The sequence below is a fragment of the Salvelinus namaycush genome, chromosome 40 (assembly GCF_016432855.1).
Source record: "Salvelinus namaycush isolate Seneca chromosome 40, SaNama_1.0, whole genome shotgun sequence".
Lineage (NCBI taxonomy): Eukaryota > Metazoa > Chordata > Actinopteri > Salmoniformes > Salmonidae > Salvelinus > Salvelinus namaycush.
This window is the reverse complement of record NC_052346.1, coordinates 19,333,035-19,354,363: the sequence shown is the minus strand read 5'-3', so window position 1 is coordinate 19,354,363 and position 21,329 is coordinate 19,333,035. Positions and strand designations below refer to the sequence as shown.

The window sequence follows — 21,329 nt, the reverse complement described above, 5'->3', positions numbered from 1 at the left end:
TTTCTCCATTTATAGACACTCTGTCTTACCGTGGACTGATGAACATCAAGGCTTTAGAGATACTTTTGTAACCCTTTCCAGCTTTATGTGTAATCGATGTGATATGGCTAGCTAGTTAGCAGTGGTGTGCGCTAATAGCGTTTCAATCGGGTTTTGTCACTCGCTCTGAGACCTGAAGTAGTTGTTCCCCTTGCTCTGTAAGGGCCGTGTCTTTTGTGGCGCGATGGGTAACGATGCTTCGTGGCTGTCAGTTGTGTATGTGTGCAGAGGGTCCCTGGTTCGAGCCCGGGTTGGGGTGAGGGGACGGACGAAAGTTATACTGTTACATATGCAAGTCAACAATTCTTAATCTTGGGTCTTCTGAGATCTATTTTGTTCGAGGCATCGTTCACATCAAGCAATGCTTCTTGTGAATAGTAAACTCAAATTTTGTGAGTGTTTTTTATAGGGCAGGGCAGCTCTAACCAACATCTCCAATCTCGTCTCATTGATTGGGCTCCAGGTTAGCTGACTCCAATTAGCTTTTGGAGAAGTCATTAGCCTAGGGTTTCACATAATTTTTCCAACCTACACTGTGAATGTTTAAATTATGTATACAATATAGACAAGAAAAATACAATAATTTGTGTTATTAGTTTAAACACACTATGTTTGTCAGTTGTTGTGACTTCGATGAAGATCAGATCTGATTTTATGACCAATTTATGCAGAAATCCAGATAATTCCAAAGAGTTCACATACTTTTTCTTGCCACTGTATTTGTTGTTTGAATCCCAGATTGCCCCTTTAATGGAACTTTCATATCACATGCATGTGATATTGTATGAAGGTGAAGGCATTGCTGTCCAGCATAGTAGCCTGACTGACTGTAATGTTACTACTATACAGGACTAGTACATGTTGACCTTATAGCAGAAAGAACAAACTGGCTGCATTCATCTAGTTTAATGTTATATAATGTAGCCTGCAGCATCACCTGTTCCTCATACCTTAGTATGGCTCAGTAGCTCACAGCACACACGCACGCACGCACGCACGCACGCACGCACGCACGCACGCACACACACACACACTCACACACACACGAGTGCTCATTCAGAGGTTCCACTCCATCCCTTGTGTATTATGATCAGTATAATGAGTTACAACTTGTTCCTCTCAGCCTCCCAGGCAGACACCAGATATAGACAGAGACTGAAACAGATCTGTCTCTCCCTGTCTGCCTGCTCTTACCAATGAGACACCTTACCCAGGGTAATGATGCTAAACTAACATGGTGCATGTCTAATGCTGGCACTGCCAGTGTGTGTGTGTATGTGTGCATGTCTGATGCTGGCACTGCCAGTGTGTGTGTGTGTGCGTGCATGTCTAATGCTGGCACTTCCAGTCTCCAACTCTCTGTACCTTGGCCCAGAGCATCAGGCAGGCACATAATGGATAGACTTTGATCTGCCCACTGCCCAACCTGACCCTCAGACCCACTGCCCAAGCTGACCCTCAGACCCACTGCCCAAGCTGACCCTCAGACCCACTGCCCAACCTGACCCTCAGACCCACTGCCCAACCTGACCCTCAGACCCACTGCCCAACCTGACCCTCAGACCCACTGCCCAACCTGACCCTCAGACCCACTGCCCAAGCTGACCCTCAGACCCACTGCCCAACCTGACCCTCAGACTCACTGCCCAAGCTGACCCTCAGACCCACTGCCCAAGGTGACCCTCAGACCCACTGCCCAACCTGACCCTCAGACCCACTGCCCAACCTGACCCTCAGACCCACTGCCCAACCTGACCCTCAGACCCACTGCCCAACCTGACCTTCAGACCCAGTGCCCAACCTGACCCTCAGACCCACTGCCCAACCTGACCCTCAGACCCACTGCCCAACCTGACCCTCAGACCCAGTGCCCAACCTGACCCTCAGACCCACTGCCCAACCTGACCCTCAGACTCACTGCCCAAGCTGACCCTCAGACCCACTGCCCAAGGTGACCCTCAGACCCACTGCCCAACCTGACCCTCAGACCCACTGCCCAACCTGACCCTCAGACCCACTGCCCAACCTGACCCTCAGACCCACTGCCCAACCTGACCTTCAGACCCAGTGCCCAACCTGACCCTCAGACCCACTGCCCAACCTGACCCTCAGACCCACTGCCCAACCTGACCCTCAGACCCAGTGCCCAATCTGTGCCCGCTTAGGGGGAAGAAGAACGATTTGGATTTAAATGATTTGGCATGCATCCAGTTAATGATGAATTCGTTTTAGGGTAAAACTGTGAGTGTTGAATATAAGAGTTCATACAACAGGTTGGTCTAATCCTGGATACTGATTGGTTAAAAGCGCATTCCAGCTGGTGTCTATTCCACAAGTTACCACCAGCTAAATCTATGACGTTAAAATGCCTATTTACTCTGTTCCATCTGACCGAGCAATCCACTGTCTCATCAGCCCAGCCAGGCAATTTATAAACATGATCTCCACTGTAAAAAGCATTGACTAGCAATTGGTTTTCAATAGCGGAGATTTGTATAAAACCTGCGGTCTGTCTCTCTGACATCCCCAGCTGTCTCATAGTAATGAACGTGTAGGGGTCAGGAGTAGGGACGAGACAAACAGGCAGGCAGCGTTTCTCAACTAGTCCAAATCATGAATCAGCATCATTTTTATGGATATATACAAATAAATGTAAATAGAAAAAATGTGAAATAGATCTAAGTGCATCTAGTTTTCAGTCTTTCCAGCTTCAGTTTGAAGTGACTGTGTTGCTGTGTTGTTGGCTGTGTTGTTAGCTGTGCTGTTAGCTAGCTCCTCTGAACAACAGTGTCCTGACAAGAGAACACATGTTCTATGCTGGAAGAAATCGCGCATCATTAGCTCATTCTTATGAAGGTATCCAAATAAATTTAAGTAGAAAACAGCTTAAACAAATGCAAATGCAGCTACTTTTCTGTTATTCTGACTGCAATGTTTGACCTGACTGTAAGTTAGCCATAGTTGTTTAGCTAGCAAGCACGGGATAAGAATGTTGCCAGTCAGTATGGCAATAGAACATTTAGATCGAACGAACTGGGTCGCGTCCATAGATACAAAACAAAAATACTTAACGACTGGGTCATATCCTCCAAACGCCGGCTTCTCTGACATTATCACTCAAGTATGCCATAGAATTAGAAATTAGAATACTAGAATTGTCATGAACCTTCTTATGATGGGATAAAGGTTAGCCATGTTGGTCAGGGGGTTAGTTGTTCAACCATGGTTTGCTAGTGCTGTGATAAGATATTGTGTTTGTGTAAAATAATGAATTTGAAGAATTTATCAACACTGTATGTTTGTTAGCTAGATAGCCAGCCAGTTTAGAGGAATGATTCCATGAATGTTTCAAATTAAATGCCAATATGCCAACATTCCATTCAAACAACGCAGTCAATCCACAGCCGAACACTGGCTGAAATCAGGTGATGATACTGTAGGACTTAGACAAGTTGTAAATACAAAAAGTTCTGATGTTGTATCATATAATAGCACTCTCAGATTTCCATGAAAGGAAACATTTAGACATTTATGGTCTGTTTACATATATCTTAGAGGCTATTTATACAGAACATTTGTATAAAACCCATATAAACTACATTTATAATTGTATAACAATATTTTAGTTTGACAATAATTCTATTACACAATTTCTGATATATCACATGCCTATTTCACTTTTATTCTCCTCCATCAGTAAAATCAGGATTATGTCTCTACTGCCATTCATTCACATTAGACTGGGTTGGATTTCTCCCTGTCCAATATGGCTGCCATTTTCACCCCATTATGGAACTTTTAGGGTTTATGACATCACCCCTCTAGTAATTTAATAGGATCTCTATGGTGTTTGCATTCAGTAATACAACACATTCAATCATAAGTTCCATCAGGGGCGGACTGGGACCATAAATCGACCCTGTCATTTCTAACACACCAGACAATTTTTTCCCTTGAGGCCCCCATATAGGCCCATTTTTTTCCCTTGAGGCCCCCTGGGATAAAAATCGACCAGCCCATCTTGCATTTGCCCGAAATGCCATATGGCCAGTCCACCCGTGGTTGATTTAATGTGGATATTGGGTATGGAGAATGAGAGAGATGTGTCCCAGCCATCCTCACCTTAATGCATTGTGACAGCAGAGTGAAACGATCCATCTCTCTTCATGAGATTCACGTTTATAGGACTTCCAGCTGTGAATCTAAATAAGCTCTCTCCCCTGATTAATACCACTGACGTACAGCTCCGGTGTTGCCATGCACTCCAATCACTCCTTTCCACTGTGATGCGATGCTGATGCAGTTTCCATGGCAACCCCTGCTGTAATGGAGGGAGTCCAGGTTGGGCAGTGTCTCTCCTGGGGGTGGGTGTATGTACGTCACTCAGTCGCCACAGCAACCTCTCCACAACACCAACCGAAAGCTTTGAGTGTGCGTGTGTCGGTTAGACAGTGTAACGCGATACTGCTCCCGCATCCTGTACTCTGACATTGATTCTCCTAGTATTGACCGTCTCAACCCGACTCAGTTTAATAGTACAGCTAAGATGAAATGCTTTACCCTCCCTCCCTCCCTCCTCCCTCTCTCTGCTTTCACTACAGTATAAATCTCATTCTATCGTTGTGGTGCGGTGTAGCCCTGTATATCGGCTCCTTTGCCATGCATCAGGGCTGTATTCATAAGGCATCAAACGTAGCCAAAATAGATTGAAACAAGGAGGGGCTCCCTGAGCATGTCCAATAAGAAAAGCTAGTTTTGTGTCTCATTGTAAAATGTTTTTCTACAGTGAGACTTAATAAATATGAGCCACCAGCCAGTGACCTTCATCTCGGCTGCTGAGCTAAAGTCTTATTGATAGTGGGCTCACGTAGGCTGAACATCCACTCTCTAAATCTCCACAGAAACACACGATGCAGGGCTTTGTTATTTAACACATAATACAGAGCCTTGTTATTTAACACATGCGACAGGGCCTTGTTGTTTAACATATGCTACAGGGCCTTGTTGTTTAACACATGCTACAGGGCCTTGTTGTTTAACACATGCTACAGGGCCTTGTTGTTTAACACATGCTACAGGGCCTTGTTGTTTAACACATGCTACAGGGCCTTGTTGTTTAACACATGCTACAGGGCCTTGTTGTTTAACACATGCTACAGGGCCTTGTTGTTTAACACATGCTACAGGGCCTTGTTGTTTAACACATAATACAGGGCCTTGTTGTTTAACACATGCGACAGGGCCTTGTTGTTTAACACATGCTACAGGGCCTTGTTGTTTAACACATAATACAGGGCCTTGTTTTTTAACACATAATACAGGGCCTTGTTGTTTAACACATGCTACAGGGCCTTGTTGTTTAACACATGCTACAGGGCCTTGTTGTTTAACATATGCGACAGGGCCTTGTTGTTTAACATATGCTACAGGGCCTTGTTGTTTAACACATGCTACAGGGCCTTGTTGTTTAACACATAATACAGGGCCTTGTTGTTGAACACATGCTACAGGGCCTTGTTGTTTAACACATGCGACAGGGCCTTGTTGTTTAACACATGCGACAGGGCCTTGTTGTTTAACACATGCCACATGGCCTTGTTGTTTAACACATGCTACAGAGCCTTGTTGTTTAACACATGCGACAGGGCCTTGTTGTTTAACACATGCTACAGGGCCTTGTTGTTTAACACATGCTACAGGGCCTTGTTGTTTAACACATGCTACAGGGCCTTGTTGTTTAACACATGCTACAGGGCCTTGTTGTTTAACACATAATACAGGGCCTTGTTGTTTAATACATAATACAGAGCCTTGTTGTTTAACACATGCTACAGGGCCTTGTTGTTTAACACATGCCACATGGCCTTGTTGTTTAACACATGCTACAGGGCCTTGTTGTTTAACACATGCTACAGGGCCTTGTTGTTTAACACATGCTACAGGGCCTTGTTGTTTAACATATGCTACAGGGCCTTGTTGTTTAACACATGCTACAGGGCCTTGTTGTTTAACACATGCTACAGGGCCTTGTTGTTTAACACATGCTACAGGGCCTTGTTGTTTTACACATGCTACAGGGCCTTGTTGTTTAACACATGCTACAGAGCCTTGTTGTTTAACACATGCTACAGGGCCTTGTTGTTTTACACATGCTACAGGGCCTTGTTGTTTAACACATGCTACAGGGCCTTGTTGTTTAACACATGCTACAGGGCCTTGTTGTTTAACACATGCTACAGGGCCTTGTTGTTTAACACATGCTACAGGGCCTTGTTGTTTTACACATGCTACAGGGCCTTGTTGTTTTACACATGCTACAGGGCCTTGTTGTTTAACACATGCGACAGGGCCTTGTTGTTTAACACATGCTACAGGGCCTTGTTGTTTAACACATGCTACAGGGCCTTGTTGTTTAACACATGCTACAGGGCCTTGTTGTTTAATACATAATACAGAGCCTTGTTGTTTAACACATGCTACAGGGCCTTGTTGTTTAACACATGCTACAGGGCCTTGTTGTTTAACACATGCTACAGGGCCTTGTTGTTTAACACATAATACAGGGCCTTGTTGTTTAACACATGCTACAGGGCCTTGTTGTTTAACACATAATACAGGGCCTTGTTGTTTTACACATGCTACAGGGCCTTGTTGTTTTACACATGCTACAGGGCCTTGTTGTTTAACACATGCTACAGGGCCTTGTTGTTTAACATATGCTACAGGGCCTTGTTGTTTAACATATGCTACAGGGCCTTGTTGTTTAACACATGCTACAGGGCCTTGTTGTTTAACATATGCTACAGGGCCTTGTTGTTTAACACATGCTACAGGGCCTTGTTGTTTAACATATGCTACAGGGCCTTGTTGTTTAACACATGCTACAGGGCCTTGTTGTTTAACACATGCGACAGGGCCTTGTTGTTTAACACATGCTACAGGGCCTTGTTGTTTAACACATGCTACAGGGCCTTGTTGTTTTACACATGCTACAGGGCCTTGTTGTTTAACACATGCGACAGGGCCTTGTTGTTTAACACATGCTACAGGGCCTTGTTGTTTAACACATAATACAGGGCCTTGTTGTTTAATACATAATACAGAGCCTTGTTGTTTAACACATGCTACAGGGCCTTGTTGTTTAACACATGCTACAGGGCCTTGTTGTTTAACACATGCTACAGGGCCTTGTTGTTTAACACATGCTACAGGGCCTTGTTGTTTAACACATGCTACAGGGCCTTGTTGTTTAACACATGCTACAGGGCCTTGTTGTTTAACACATGCTACAGGGCCTTGTTGTTTAACACATGCTACAGGGCCTTGTTGTTTAACACATGCTACAGGTGCATCCTGTTTCCATTGATCATTCTTGAGATGTTTGTACAACTTGATTGGAGTCCCCCTGTGGTAAATTCAATTGATTGGACATGATTTGGAAAGGCAGACAGCTGTCTATATAAGGTCCCACAGTTGACAGTGCACGTCAGAGCAAAAACAAATCAAATCAAATCAAATTTTATTTGTCACATACACATGGTTAGCAGATGTTAATGCGAGTGTAGCGAAATGCTTGTGCTTCTAGTTCCGACAATGCAGTAATAACCAACGAGTAATCTAACCTAACAATTCCACAACTACTACCTTATACACACAAGTGTAAAGGGATAAAGAATATGTACATAAAGATATATGAATGAGTGATGGTACAGAACGGCATAGGCAAGATGCAGTAGATGGTATAGTGTACAGTCTATACATATGAGATGAGTAATGTAGGGTATGTAAACATAAAGTGGCATAGTTTAAGTGATACATGTATTACATAAAGATGGCAAGATGCAGTGGATGATATACAGTACAGTATATACATATACATATGAGATGAGTAATGTAGGGTATGTAAACATTATATTAAGTGGCATTGTTTAAAGTGGCTAGTGATACATTTTTACATAATTTCCATTAATTCCCATTATTAAAGTGGCTGGAGTTGAGTCAGTATGTTGGCAGCGGCCACTAAATGTTAGTGGTGGCTGTTTAACAGTCTGATGGCCTTGAGATAGAAGCTGTTTTTCAGTCTCTCGGTCCCTGCTTTGATGCACCTGTACTGACCTCGCCTTCTGGATGATAGCGGGGTGAACAGGCAGTGGCTCGGGTGGTTGTTGTCCTTGATGATCTTTATGGCCTTCCTGTGACATCGGGTGGTGTAGGTGTCCTGGAGGGCAGGTAGTTTGCCCCCGGTGATGCGTTGTGCAGACCTCACTACCCTCTGGAGATCCTTACGGTTGTGGGCGGAGCAGTTGCCGTACCAGGCGGTGATACAGCCCGACAGGATGCTCTCGATTGTGCATCTGTAGAAGTTTGTGAGTGCTTTTGGTGACAAGCCGAATTTCTTCAGCCTCCTGAGGTTGAAGAGGCGCTGCTGCGCCTTCTTCACAACACTGTCTGTGTGGGTGGACCAATTCAGTTTGACCGTGATGTGTACACCGAGGAACTTAAAACTTTCCACCTTCTCCACTACTGTCCCGTCGATGTGGATAGGGGGGTGCTCCCTCTGCTGTTTCCTGAAGTCCACAATCATCTCCTTTGTTTTGTTGACGTTGAGTGTGAGGTTATTTTCTTGACACCACACTCCGAGGGCCCTCCCCTCCTCCCTGTAGGCCGTCTCGTTATTGTTGGTAATGACCATGAGGTCAAAGGAATTGTCCGTAGAGCTCCGAGACAGGATTGTGTCGAGGCACAGATCTGGGGAAGGGTACCAAAAAATGTCTGCAGCATTGAAGATCCCCAAGAACACAGTGGCCTCCATCATTCTTAAATGGAAGAAGTTTGCAACCAACAAGACTCGCTAGAGCTGGCCGCCTGGCCAAACTGAGCAATTGGGGGAGAAGGGCCTTGGTCAGGGTGGTGACCAAGAACCTGATGGTCACTTTGACAGAGCTCTCCCATCTGTGGAGATGGGAGAACCTTCCAGAAGGACAACCATCTCTGCAGCAATCCGCCAATCAGGCCTTTATGGTAGAGTGGTCAGACGGAAGCCACTGCTCAGTAAAATGCACGACAGCCCATCTAAAGGACTCTCAGACCATAAGAAACAAGATTCTCAGGTCTGATGAAACCAATATTGAACTCTTTGGCCTGAATGCCAGCGTCACTTCTGGGGATGTTTTTCAGCGGCAGGGACTGGGAGACTAGTCAGGATCGAGGGAAAGATGAACAGAGCGAAGTACAGAGAGATCCTTGATGAAAACCTGTCTCCAGAGCGCTCAGGACCTCAGACTGGGGCGAAGGTTCACCTTCCAACTGGACAATGACCCTAAGCACACAGCCAAGACAACGCAGGAGTGGCTTCGGGACAAGTCTCTGAATGTCCTTGAGTGGCCCAGCCAGAGCCCAGACTTGAACCCGATCGAACATCTTTGGAGAGACCTGAAAATAGCTGTGCAGCGACGCTCCCCATCCAACCTGACAGAGCTTGAGAGGATCTGTAGAGAACAATGGGAGAAACTCCCCAAATACAGACCACTGTAGATACTGTTCTCTGAGGTGAACGCTGAACATTCCAGGTAGGCCTGAGCACCAAGCTGCTTGGTCATGGAGGAACCCTGGGGGAGGAAGGGACAGAGGAGAGCGGCCGAGAGCCTGTTCTGTTCTATTCAACAGATTTCACCGTACATCTCTATCTTAACAGGCCCTAGTGTGTGTGTGTGTGTGTGTGCGTGTGCGTGTGCGTGTGCGTGTCAGGGTTACCATTAACATTTTAATTTACCGGACATTTGAGAAATTGACCGGACCCATATGGGTGCGTAACGTGATTAGGGTGACAGAAATCACAGAATGACAGAAATCACATTTAGAATATGGTAATTCATAGTAACAGAACATGCAAGTCGAGGATGCAACGATGTGTGGTCCTTACAGAATTCTAATATGCACATTGAACATGTTAGAATAACTGTCCATATTTACTTTACAGCTACCCAAATACAGGTGTGCTGAGCTTGTAGCATCATACTCAAGGCTGCTTCAACAAAGTACTGAGTAAAGGATCTGAATAATGAATTATGTAAATGTGATATTTCCACTTTTTATTTTTTATACATTTGCAAACATTTCTAAAACCCTTTTTTTGCTTGTCATTAAGGGTTATTGTGTTTAGATTGATGAGGTAAAAAAACAATTAAATCAATTTTAGAATATGGCTGTAACGTAACAAAATGTGGAAAAAGTCAAGGGGTCTGAATAAATAATAAATAATAATAAATAATAAATAATAAATTCTGAATGCACTGTAAGTGATGAACGTGGCAGGAAATGATGGGGACTGGTAATTTCATTTGAGGCAGATGCAAGTGATTTCAGTCAGAGATTTACAGATTGTTCTTTGCAGAGCTAGAACATAATATCAGACATCAATCTAGGTTTTTTTGGAGGTGCTGATTTGATCATTTGAGCTCAGTTAGGCTGCTTATAAATCATAAACTACAGTAACAAGTCCTGCCTTTAACAACTATTCGCAAAAGGCCGGGTCTAGGCCGGGTACAGGCCGGGTCTAGGCCGGGTTACTGTAAGGCACATTGTGATAACTGCTTTACAGATTCATGTCACTAACTTCCTCCCACCCTCTCTCTCTCCCCCTCCCTCTCTCCCTGTACCTTGTCTCCCCCAGGACCTCTGCCCCGGCGGGCATCTCCGTCTCCCCGGCCCAGCGTGCCCGCTACGCCACCTACTTTGACGTGGCAGTCCTGCGCTGCCTGCTGCAGCCCCACTGGACGGAGGAGGGGGTGCACTGGGCCCTCATGTTCTACCTGCAGCGCCTGCGTCAGATCCTGGAGGAGCGCCCGGAACGCCCGCCGGAGCCACTGGTCCCGCCCCTGCCCCGCCCTCGCAGCAGCTCCATGGTGGCCACCGCCCCCTCTCTCGTCAACACCCACAAGACTCAGGTGGGTTATAACCATTGTGTTTATGTCAATCATTAGTTAATACTACAGTATTATATGGTGTTATAACTACAGTACTGTAATGCCATAAGACACAGGTAATACTAGTACTAGTATAAGTAGTAGTATTTGTAGTAATACAACAGTTCAATGCCCTATATAGTATGCCCTATATAGTATAGTATAATTAAGCAATACGGCCCGCGCGGGTGTGGTATATGGCCAATATACCACGGCTACGGGCTGTTCTTAAGCATGACGCAACGTGGAGTGCCTGGATACAGCCCTTAGCCGTGGTATATTGGCAATATACCATAAACCCCTGAGGTGCCTTACTGCTTTTATAAACTAATTACCAAAGTAATTAGACCAGTAAAAATACATGTTTTGTCATATCCCTGGTATACGGTCTGATATACCGCGGCTTTCAGCCAATCAGCATTCAGGATTTGAACCACCCAGTTTATAATCCCTATATAGTATAATGCCTTATATAGTAGCTCTTATTACAGTATTATCAAGTGGTTCAGGTTTTCCCATAGTTATGCCATCTTAAATACTGCATATGAACAAAGTTGACTGTCTCTGTACAGTAAAACGTCCTATTGCTACACTATATCTCTGATTGACACCTGTCATTCACCCTTGACCCCTGTGCTCTCTGCCCATATAAGGACATGAGTCTGAAATGCAACGAGGAGGATAAGTCCCTCAGCTCAGAGACCTTCTCTAAGGTGTCCCTGACCAACCTGCGCAGACAGGCTGTACCCGACCTTTCCTCTGACCTGGGTATGAACCTCTTCAAAAAGGTGAGATGCATGGAGATACATGTACAAGTTCTAAAATCTGCCTTTATTATATTATCTTTCTATTAGCCTCTCTGTTTCTCTCTCTCTCTTCCTCTGTCTCTATTTCACTGTCTTTCTCTCTCTCTCTTTCTCTCTTTCTCTCTCTCTCTCTTTCTCTTTCTCTCTGTCTCTCTCTCTCTTTCTCTCTGTCTGTCTGTCTGTCTGTCTGTCTGTCTGTCTGTCTGTCTGTCTGTCTGTCTGTCTGTCTGTCTGTCTGTCTGTCTGTCTGTCTGTCTGTCTGTCTGTCTGTCTGTCTGTCTGTCTCTCTCTCTCTCTCTCTCTCTCTCTCTCTCTCTCTCTCTCTCTCTCTCTCTCTCTCTCTCTCTCTCTCTGGGTAATGGACCCTCTTTCCTCACATCTATCATTGTCTTCTTTGTCCATGTAAATCATTTCAAACATTTGGCCTACATTTTCTCTCCGTTTTCTCTCCCTTTTATTCATTTGACCCTTTAATATGTTTCGACCTCTCAATCAATGTACCATTATAGGCAGCTGAGTCTTCCTAGGTGGAAAGAAAACCTCGCTGTAGTTAGAACATTTAGAATGAATGTGTTTGTCTTGTGTCTCCTCCTACCGACCGTGGTACAGTTCAAGAACCGGCGGGAGGACCGTGAGCGTAAGGGCTCCATCCCGTTCCACCACACCGGCAAGAAGCGCCAGCGCCGCATGGGTGTGCCCTTCCTGCTCCACGAGGACCACCTGGACGTGTCACCCACCCGATCCACCTTCTCCTTCGCCAGCTTCTCTGGCGACGACCGGCGGGCGCTGGAGCGCGGGGGCTGGCAGGCTACCATCATGGGTACCATACCAGATCTGGGTTCAAACACTTTTTGAAATTCTTTGAAACATGTATAAGCGTTAGTTTGAGTGCTTGCTTTAGCCTGCCTGGAGTGCCAGATGGGCGTGGTTTGCAGCTTTGCAACTTTTCTATTGGTTCCATGGCACCAGGCAAACTCAAGCCCAGATAAAATATTTGAAATGATTTCGAATAGTATTTGAATCCAGGTCTGTATATGACCAACACTACCCACTCAGGGTTTTATCTCTCTGTCTTTCTGCTGATAGATCATCTCTATCTCTATCAATAGATTGTACTATTCACGTCTATCCATCTATTGATATATCTATTTTCTATCAATAGGAACTTAAAAAGTACAGGGAAAATGACTGTAGCCTTTATGGTAAAGGATATGTAGAGGAGGACATGCCATGGTACTGTATGTTGCTGGTTCCATCTCTTCCTACTGTACTGGTCTAGTGCCCTGGCTCTCATTAGCTGAGTCAGAGGAGTTAGTCCCCTGGCTCTCATTAGCTGAGTCAGAGGAGTTAGTCACCTGGCTCTCATTAGCTGAGTCAGAGGAGTTAGTCACCTGGCTCTCATTAGCTGAGTCAGATGAGTTAGTCACCTGGCTCTCATTAGCTGAGTCAGAGGAGTTAGTCCCCTGGCTCTCATTAGCTGAGTCAGAGGAGTTAGTCACCTGACTCTCATTAGCTGAGTCAGAGGAGTTAGTCCCCTGGCTCTCACTAGCTGAGTCAGAGGAGTTAGTCCCCTGGCTCTCATTAGCTGATTCAGAGGAGTTCGTCCCCTGGCTCTCATTAGCTGAGTCAGAGGAGTTAGTCACCTGGCTCTCATTAGCTGAGTCAGAGGAGTTAGTCCCCTGGCTCTCATTAGCTGAGTCAGAGGAGTTAGTCCCCTGGTTCTCATTAGCTGAGTCAGAGGAGTTAGTCCCCTGGCTCTCACTAGCTGAGTCAGAGGAGTTAGTCCCCTGGCTCTCATTAGCTGAGTCAGAGGAGTTCGTCCCCTGGCTCTCATTAGCTGAGTCAGAGGAGTTAGTCACCTGGCTCTCATTAGCTGAGTCAGAGGAGTTAGTCCCCTGGCTCTCATTAGCTGAGTCAGAGGAGTTAGTCACCTGGCTCTCATTAGCTGAGTCAGAGGAGTTAGTCACCTGGCTCTCATTAGCTGAGTCAGAGGAGTTAGTCCCCTGACAGCAGCTGAACTGGGTCAGCCTCATTACCTTCATGTTTGTCGTGTTGTTAGGAACGGTTGTTGCTTTAAATGTGTTGCAAAAGGTGCATAGATAAAGGGACTTTCTCATTCGAATGTAACCATTAGTTCAAAAGCCCTATAAAAGCCCTATACTTTTAGCCCTACTTTCTTAATGAAAAGATGTGGGTTGGTACAGTAGGATGTGGTATGCATTGTTTTGTGGCAACGGCAGTGAGCTTATTTGGCTATTAGGCAGTCTTAAAAGGCAGGGAAGAGGAATGTGAGTTTGGTTGTGTGAATGAGTGTGTGTTTGGTTGTGTGAATGAGTGTGAGTTTGGTTGTGTGAATGAGTGTGAGTTTGGTTGTGTGAATGAGTGTGTGTTTGGTTGTAATGCTGTGTGCCCGTGTCTTTCACTCAGAGTTGTGTGTTTGTTGGTGTTTTAGGTAAGTTGACACGGCGAGGGAGCTCAGACACGGCTGCAGACACAGACAACCTGAGTGCTAAACACTCACACTCCCATCACTCCCTGCTCAGAGACATGCCAGACCACTCCAACAGCCACGGAGACAACACCGTTCACGCCAAGGGGGAGGGTAAAAGTCTATACACCCACAACACCGTACACACCAAGGGGGAGGGTAAGAGTCTATACACCCACAACACCGTTCACACCAAGGGGGAGGATAAGAGTCTATACACCCACAACACCGTACACACCAAGGGGGAGGGTAAGAGTCTATACACCCACAACACCGTTCACGCCAAGGGGGAGGGTAAGAGTCTATACACCCACAACACCGTTCACACCAAGGGGGAGGGTAAGAGTCTATACACCCACAACACCGTACACACCAAGGGGGAGGGTAAGAGTCTATACACCCACAACACCGTTCACGCCAAGGGGGAGGGTAAGAGTCCATACACCCACAACACCGTACACACCAAGGGGGACGGTAAGAGTCTATACACACACAACACCGTACACACCAAGAGGGAGGGTAAGAGTCCATACACCCACAACACCGTACACACCAAGGGGGAGGGTAAGAGTCTATACACCCACAACACCGTACACACCAAGGGGGAGGGTAAGAGTCTATACACCCACAACACCGTACACACCAAGGGGGACGGTAAGAGTCTATACACCCACAACACCGTACACACCAAGGGGGAGGGTAAGAGTCTATACACCCACAACACCTTACACACCAAGGGGGAGGGTAAGAGTCTATACACCCACAACACCGTACACACCAAGGGGGAGGGTAAGAGTCTATACACCCACAACACCGTACACACCAAGGGGGAGGGTAAGAGTCCATACACCCACAACACCGTACACACCAAGGGGGAGGGTAGGAGTCCATACACCCACAACACCGTACACACCAAGGGGGAGGGTAACAGTCTATACACCCACAACACCGTACACACCAAGGGGGAGGGTAAGAGTCTATACACCCACAACACCGTACACACCAAGGGGGAGGGTAAGAGTCTATACACCCACAACACCGTTCACACCAAGGGGGAGGGTAAGAGTCTATACACCCACAACACCGTACACACCAAGGGGGAGGGTAAGAGTCTATACACCCACAACACCGTTCACACCAAGGGGGAGGGTAAGAGTCTATACACCCACAACACCGTACACACCAAGGGGGAGGGTAAGAGTCTATACACCCACAACACCGTACACCAAGGGGGAGGGTAAGAGTCTATACACCCACAACACCGTACACCAAGGGGGAGGGTAAGAGTCTATACACCCACAACACCATACACACCAAGGGGGAGGGTAAGAGTCCATACACCCACAACACCGTACACACAAAGGGGGAGGGTAAGAGTCTGTACACCCACAACACCGTACACACTAAGGGGGGGGGGGGGGGGGGGGGTAGGAGTCCATACACCCACAACACCGTACACACCAAGGGGGAGGGTAAGAGTCTATACACCCACAACACCGTACACACCAAGGGGGAGGGTAAGAGTCTATACACCCACAACACCGTACACACCAAGGGGGAGGGTAAGAGTCCATGCACCCACAACACCGTACACACTCAGGGGGAGGGTAAGAGTCCATACACCCACAACACCATACACACCAAGGGGGAGGGTAGGAGTCTATACACCCACAACACCGTTCACGCCAAGGGGGAGGGTAAGAGTCTATACACCCACAACACCGTACACACCAAGGGGGAGGGTAAGAATCCATACACCCACAACACCGTACACACCAAGGGGGAGGGTAAGAGTCTATACACCCACAATACCGTACACACCAAGGGGGAGGGTAAGAGTCTATACACCCACAACACCGTTCACATCAAGGGGGAGGGTAAGAGTCTATACACCCACAACACCGTTCACACCAAGGGGGAGGATAAGAGTCTATACACCCACAACACCGTTCACACCAAGGGGGAGGATAAGAGTCTATATACCCACAACACCGTACACACCAATATTCTGTCATCACCCACAGTTATAAACTGAACACCTTCAATGATATATCCATCCATCCATCCATCTATCTATCACTCCGTCCATCCACTCATCCATCACTCCATCATCCATCCATCCCTTTATCCATCAATCCTTCCATCAAACCTTCCTTCCATCCCTCCCTCCATCCATCTATTCATCCAAAATATACATTTTCTTTAAATCTGTGAATGTCTCCACCCCCTCACCTCCTCTCCTCCCACCCCTCCTCCCCCAGTGCGTTCACAGATCTCCACCATCACCATGGCGACGTTCAACACCACAGTGGCGTCCTTCAATGTGGGCTATGCCGACTTCTTCACCGAGCACATGAAAAAGCTGTGTAACCCTGTACCCATCCCAGAGATGCCCCACGAGACGCTGGCGTGCGCCAACCTGCCCCGGAGCTTCACCGACTCGTGTATCAACTACTCGTGCCTAGAGGAGGGAGACAACATCGAGGGCACCAACAACTTCATCCTGAAGAATGGCATGCTGGACCTTACGGTGAGGGGCAGTGAAAAAGAGTGTCACCTGTTGGTCTGAGGTCTCTGACAGGGTCTCTGTACTGGAGGAATAACCAGGTTCACTTCATACCACAACTCCAGTATGACGGCTCACACTACCATGGTATTACTGAACCATTGGGCTCTAGTTACTATTTAGCCATTTAGAAAACACTCTTATCCAGAAGCGACTTACAGTTAGTGATTCATCTTACATTTAAGGTAGCTAGGTGAGACAACCACATATCACAGTCAAGTAAATGTCCTGCCTGGTTCCTGCCTGGTTCCTGCCTGGACAACACTTGGGGAGGAATTAGTAGGGACGCTTGGGGGAATGTTGGATGGATGGTGTGATGGATGGTGTGATGGATGGATGGTGTGATGGATGGATGCACTTCATTTGAATGTGTCCAACCCCTGACACTGACCCCTCTGTCTCCCTTTGTCTCCCCGTCTACCCCTCCCAGGCCATCCTGCGGGCGGTCTACGCAGTGCTGACCCACGACATCAGCTCACGGATCTGTGACGTGTCGCTCAACATCATCGACTGCTTGCTGCAGCTGGGGGTAGTGCCGGGCATGGGGAAGAAGCTCTCCAAGCCCGACGACAAGGAGAACGATGAGACACGCCTCCCGAAGGAGGGGGCCAATCAGAGCCTGAGCGGCGCCCAAGGGGGCGTGTCTGGAGGGTGCAGCGGGGCGGCACCAGGGGGAGGGGGTGGAGGAGGAGGAGGAGGGGATGGAGGTGGGGGAAGTGGAGGAGGGAGCGGAGGAGGGAGCAAGGACGACGTGAAGAACAACAAGGAGAAAGACAGCAAGGTGGGTGTGAGAATACATCTATGAGTTTTCAACTCTTACATTTATCTCAAATCAAATCAAAGTTTATTTGTCACGTGCAACAGGTGTAGACCTTACAGTGAAATGCTTACTTACAGGCTCTAACCAATAGTGCAAAAAGGGTATTAGGTGAACAATAGGTAGGTAAAGAAATAAAACAACAGTAAAAAGACAGGCTATATACATGTTGTAACTGATCTCATTTTACACGCCCGTACAGAAACAGGAAAACGTCGCTGCACACTTCTAGTCAGGTGCAAATGTCTTTCACTGTGATGAGCTTTCGGCCAGTCGACCTTCATCAGAACCTGTCTGCACAAACAATAGTGGGACAGAAGGCCACAGAGAGATAATTACACACACCTGTGGTAATCTAAAGTAGAAATACAAATATTAGATAGAACAGAACATAGATGTCATTCTACTAGAACAAAACACAAAATAAAACATGATGTATTGGTGTGAGTAATATGGCCATAACCTGTCAACTTCTGTGAATGTTATATATAGCATGTATTACCTTATGCCTTCTGTTTAACTCCAAGGAGGACGGCTCTTCACTGAGTACCCACCGGCTGGCTCTCACCATGCTGATCAAGATGGTCAAGTCTCTGGGTTGTGCCTACGGCTGTGGGGAGGGCCACAGAGGACTCTCAGGGGACCGCCTCCGCATGCAGGTCAGACAACTCACAGATTGCCCCTTTAACAAAATTGCATTAAATTGACTTTATTTAGTTATATATTTATATTTTCACTGAGGTAAAACCTGTTTCGCAAGACAGAGACCTGGACCAAGAAACAGTAGCAGTTGACAACATAGGTCCTGTTGGATTTATCAGGGGCTTTATCAGAGTGAATGGAAACCATCATCCATTTTGGCTCCGGTTGAGATAGGTGTTTGAATCTGAGACATCCGCCATTTTGGATCTACTGTTCCCCTTGTACCCCATACAGGCCCAGAACTGCCTGACCAACCTGTACAAGCTGGACAAGCTGCAGTTCCGTCAGACCATGAGGGACTACGTCAACAAGGACTCGCTCAACAACATCGTGGACTTCCTGCACGCACTCCTGGGCTTCTGCATGGAGCCCATCACCAACAGTAAGTGTTTGTGAGGCATGTGCCGAGTGTGTGTGTTGCTATGGAGCCACGGCTAACCACACACGGCGGCCTCACACACCCCTCTCAACCTCTCTGATGGTAGGACTGATGAAGCATACGTCACTCTATGCAACTCATCCAATCAGCCTCCACTGACATCACACAATTCACTGATCACTCTTGTTTGTCAATGCAGAGGGGTTTGTATTATTCTCCAAAATCATCAAATGTTTGAAATAAAAGATTTCATGGTAAAGTTTTTAAAAATGCTATGGGTTTAATCAGGTGAATTGGTGAGTTGTGGGAGTTGCCTTCTCTAAAACTAAGTCATACATTTTGTCAATTGTAATTCATTTTAATCTATCACAACAATCAAATCACACTAAACATTTAAATGAATGAATGTATATAATCACATTGTTACAGCAATCATTAAAATGTAAGGGCCAGCAGAGTTTCAATCTCCAGATCCAAAACAAACCGTAGACAATGAGATTGACAGAATACTAATACTTAAAATGTCTTCTATAATCCAGTCCACTCTGCTCCACGATGCTGAATCTGACCTCACTCATACCTCCACTGCATACCAGAGCGTTCAATGTTTACCCACCGGCTGTCTCTCTGTTTCTGTGTCTGTTCTGTCACCCTCCCGCCCTCCACTCATCTGAACTGTCCTGCCTTCCCTCCCTCTGTCCCCCGTCCACCTAAACAAGCGATGTTCCCCTCCTCCCTCCACTCACTCATCCACTCTGTACACTTGCCAATCCGATGCTGTGTGGTGCTCATCACATCTCTATCTATGGCTTTATGGCTCAACATGAATTTAGAACCGTAATGACTGTAATATTATAGCTCTATTTTTTGTGAGTGAAATGACCACTTGATTTTCTGATTGAACTGTATCATTGGCAAGTTACCGAACTGATGGGGGCTTTATTAACGAAAGTGCACGGGTCACCCCTTTTAGGTTCTTTATTGTAAGTCAGTTAAGTGGTGTGAGTCTGTGTGGACGTGTGTGTGTGTGTGTGTGTACTGTAAGTTCCCCTACGTCCGGTGGTGTGGGGGTGCCGTGTACCTTTTGTGCACGTACGTGCACGTGTCACGTACATGTGTGTGCTGCTGGCCTGACCATCAGCAACTTGTGTACCGCATCTCTTCTCTTGCAGAGTACGGCAGTGCAGGTGAGAGGTCCAGGAGGGTGAAAAAAAGAACCATCGGTAGATACAGTAATATCTAAATAAACTGCCCCGATCAGATCACCATTCCTTCTAGGCACTGCTCCCATTTCTGCACACCCTCACTCTTGTCTAAAGTGGCAATCTATCAAATCTATCTAATCTATCAAATCTATCTAATCTATTCATCTATTTATCTATCAAATCTATATAATTTATTAATCTATCAAATCTATCTAAACTATCTATCTATATATCTATATATCTAATCTATTTATCTATATATCTAATCTATTTATCTATATATCTAATCTATCAAATCTATTTATCTATATATCTAATCTATCTAATCTATTTATCTATATATCTAATCTATATATCTAATCTATCTAATCTATATATCTAATCTAGCTATATATCTAATCTATATATCTAATCTAGCTATATATCTAATCTAGCTATATATCCAATCTATCTATCTATATATCTAATCTATCTAATCTATTTATCTATATATCTAATCTATCTATCTATATATCTAATCTATCAAATCTATTTATCTATATATCTAATCTATCTAATCTATTTATCTATATATGTAATCTATCTATCTATATATCTAATCTATTTATCTATATATCTAATCTATCTAATCTATTTATCTATATATGTAATCTATCTATCTATATATCTAATCTATCTATCTATATATCTAATCTATCTAATCTATTTATCTATATACGTAATCTATCTATCTATATATCTAATCTATATATCTAATCTATCTATATATCTAATCTATCTAATCTATTTATCTATATATGTAATGTATCTATCTATATATCTAATCTATTTATCTATATATGTAATCTATCTATCTATATATCTAATCTATTTATCTATATATCTAATCTATCTAATCAATTTATCTATATATGTAATCTATCTATATATCTAATCTATATATCTAATCTATATATCTAATCTAGCTATATATCTAATCTATATATCTAATCTAGCTATATATCTAATCTATATATCTAATCTAGCTATATATCCAATCTATCTATCTATATATCTAATCTATCTAATCTATTTATCTATATATCTAATCTATCTATCTATATATCTAATCTATCAAATCTATTTATCTATATATCTAATCTATTTATCTATATATGTAATCTATCTATCTATATATCTAATCTATCTATCTATATATCTAATCTATCTAATCTATTTATCTATATACGTAATCTATCTATCTATATATCTAATCTATCTATCTATCTAATCTATATATCTAATCTATCTATATATCTAATCTATCTATCTATATATCTAATCTATCTAATCTATTTATCTATATATGTAATGTATCTATCTA

At 44.8% G+C, this 21,329-nt stretch overlaps 1 protein-coding gene across 1 annotated transcript in view; it reads left to right on the top strand.

Moving 5' to 3' along the window:
* LOC120033462 (protein unc-80 homolog) overlaps positions 1-21,329 on the top strand; it is a 99,450-nt gene that overhangs the window by 11,092 nt on the left and 67,029 nt on the right. Inside the window, exons 8-17 of the mRNA XM_038979828.1 lie at positions 8,510-8,523; positions 9,223-9,264; positions 10,724-10,985; positions 11,657-11,791; positions 12,419-12,629; positions 14,262-14,411; positions 16,559-16,827; positions 17,294-17,644; positions 18,211-18,375; positions 18,617-18,764. Of these exons, the coding sequence (XP_038835756.1) occupies positions 8,510-8,523; positions 9,223-9,264; positions 10,724-10,985; positions 11,657-11,791; positions 12,419-12,629; positions 14,262-14,411; positions 16,559-16,827; positions 17,294-17,644; positions 18,211-18,375; positions 18,617-18,764 (1,747 nt within the window). The remainder of the gene's footprint in view (positions 1-8,509; positions 8,524-9,222; positions 9,265-10,723; positions 10,986-11,656; positions 11,792-12,418; positions 12,630-14,261; positions 14,412-16,558; positions 16,828-17,293; positions 17,645-18,210; positions 18,376-18,616; positions 18,765-21,329) is intronic.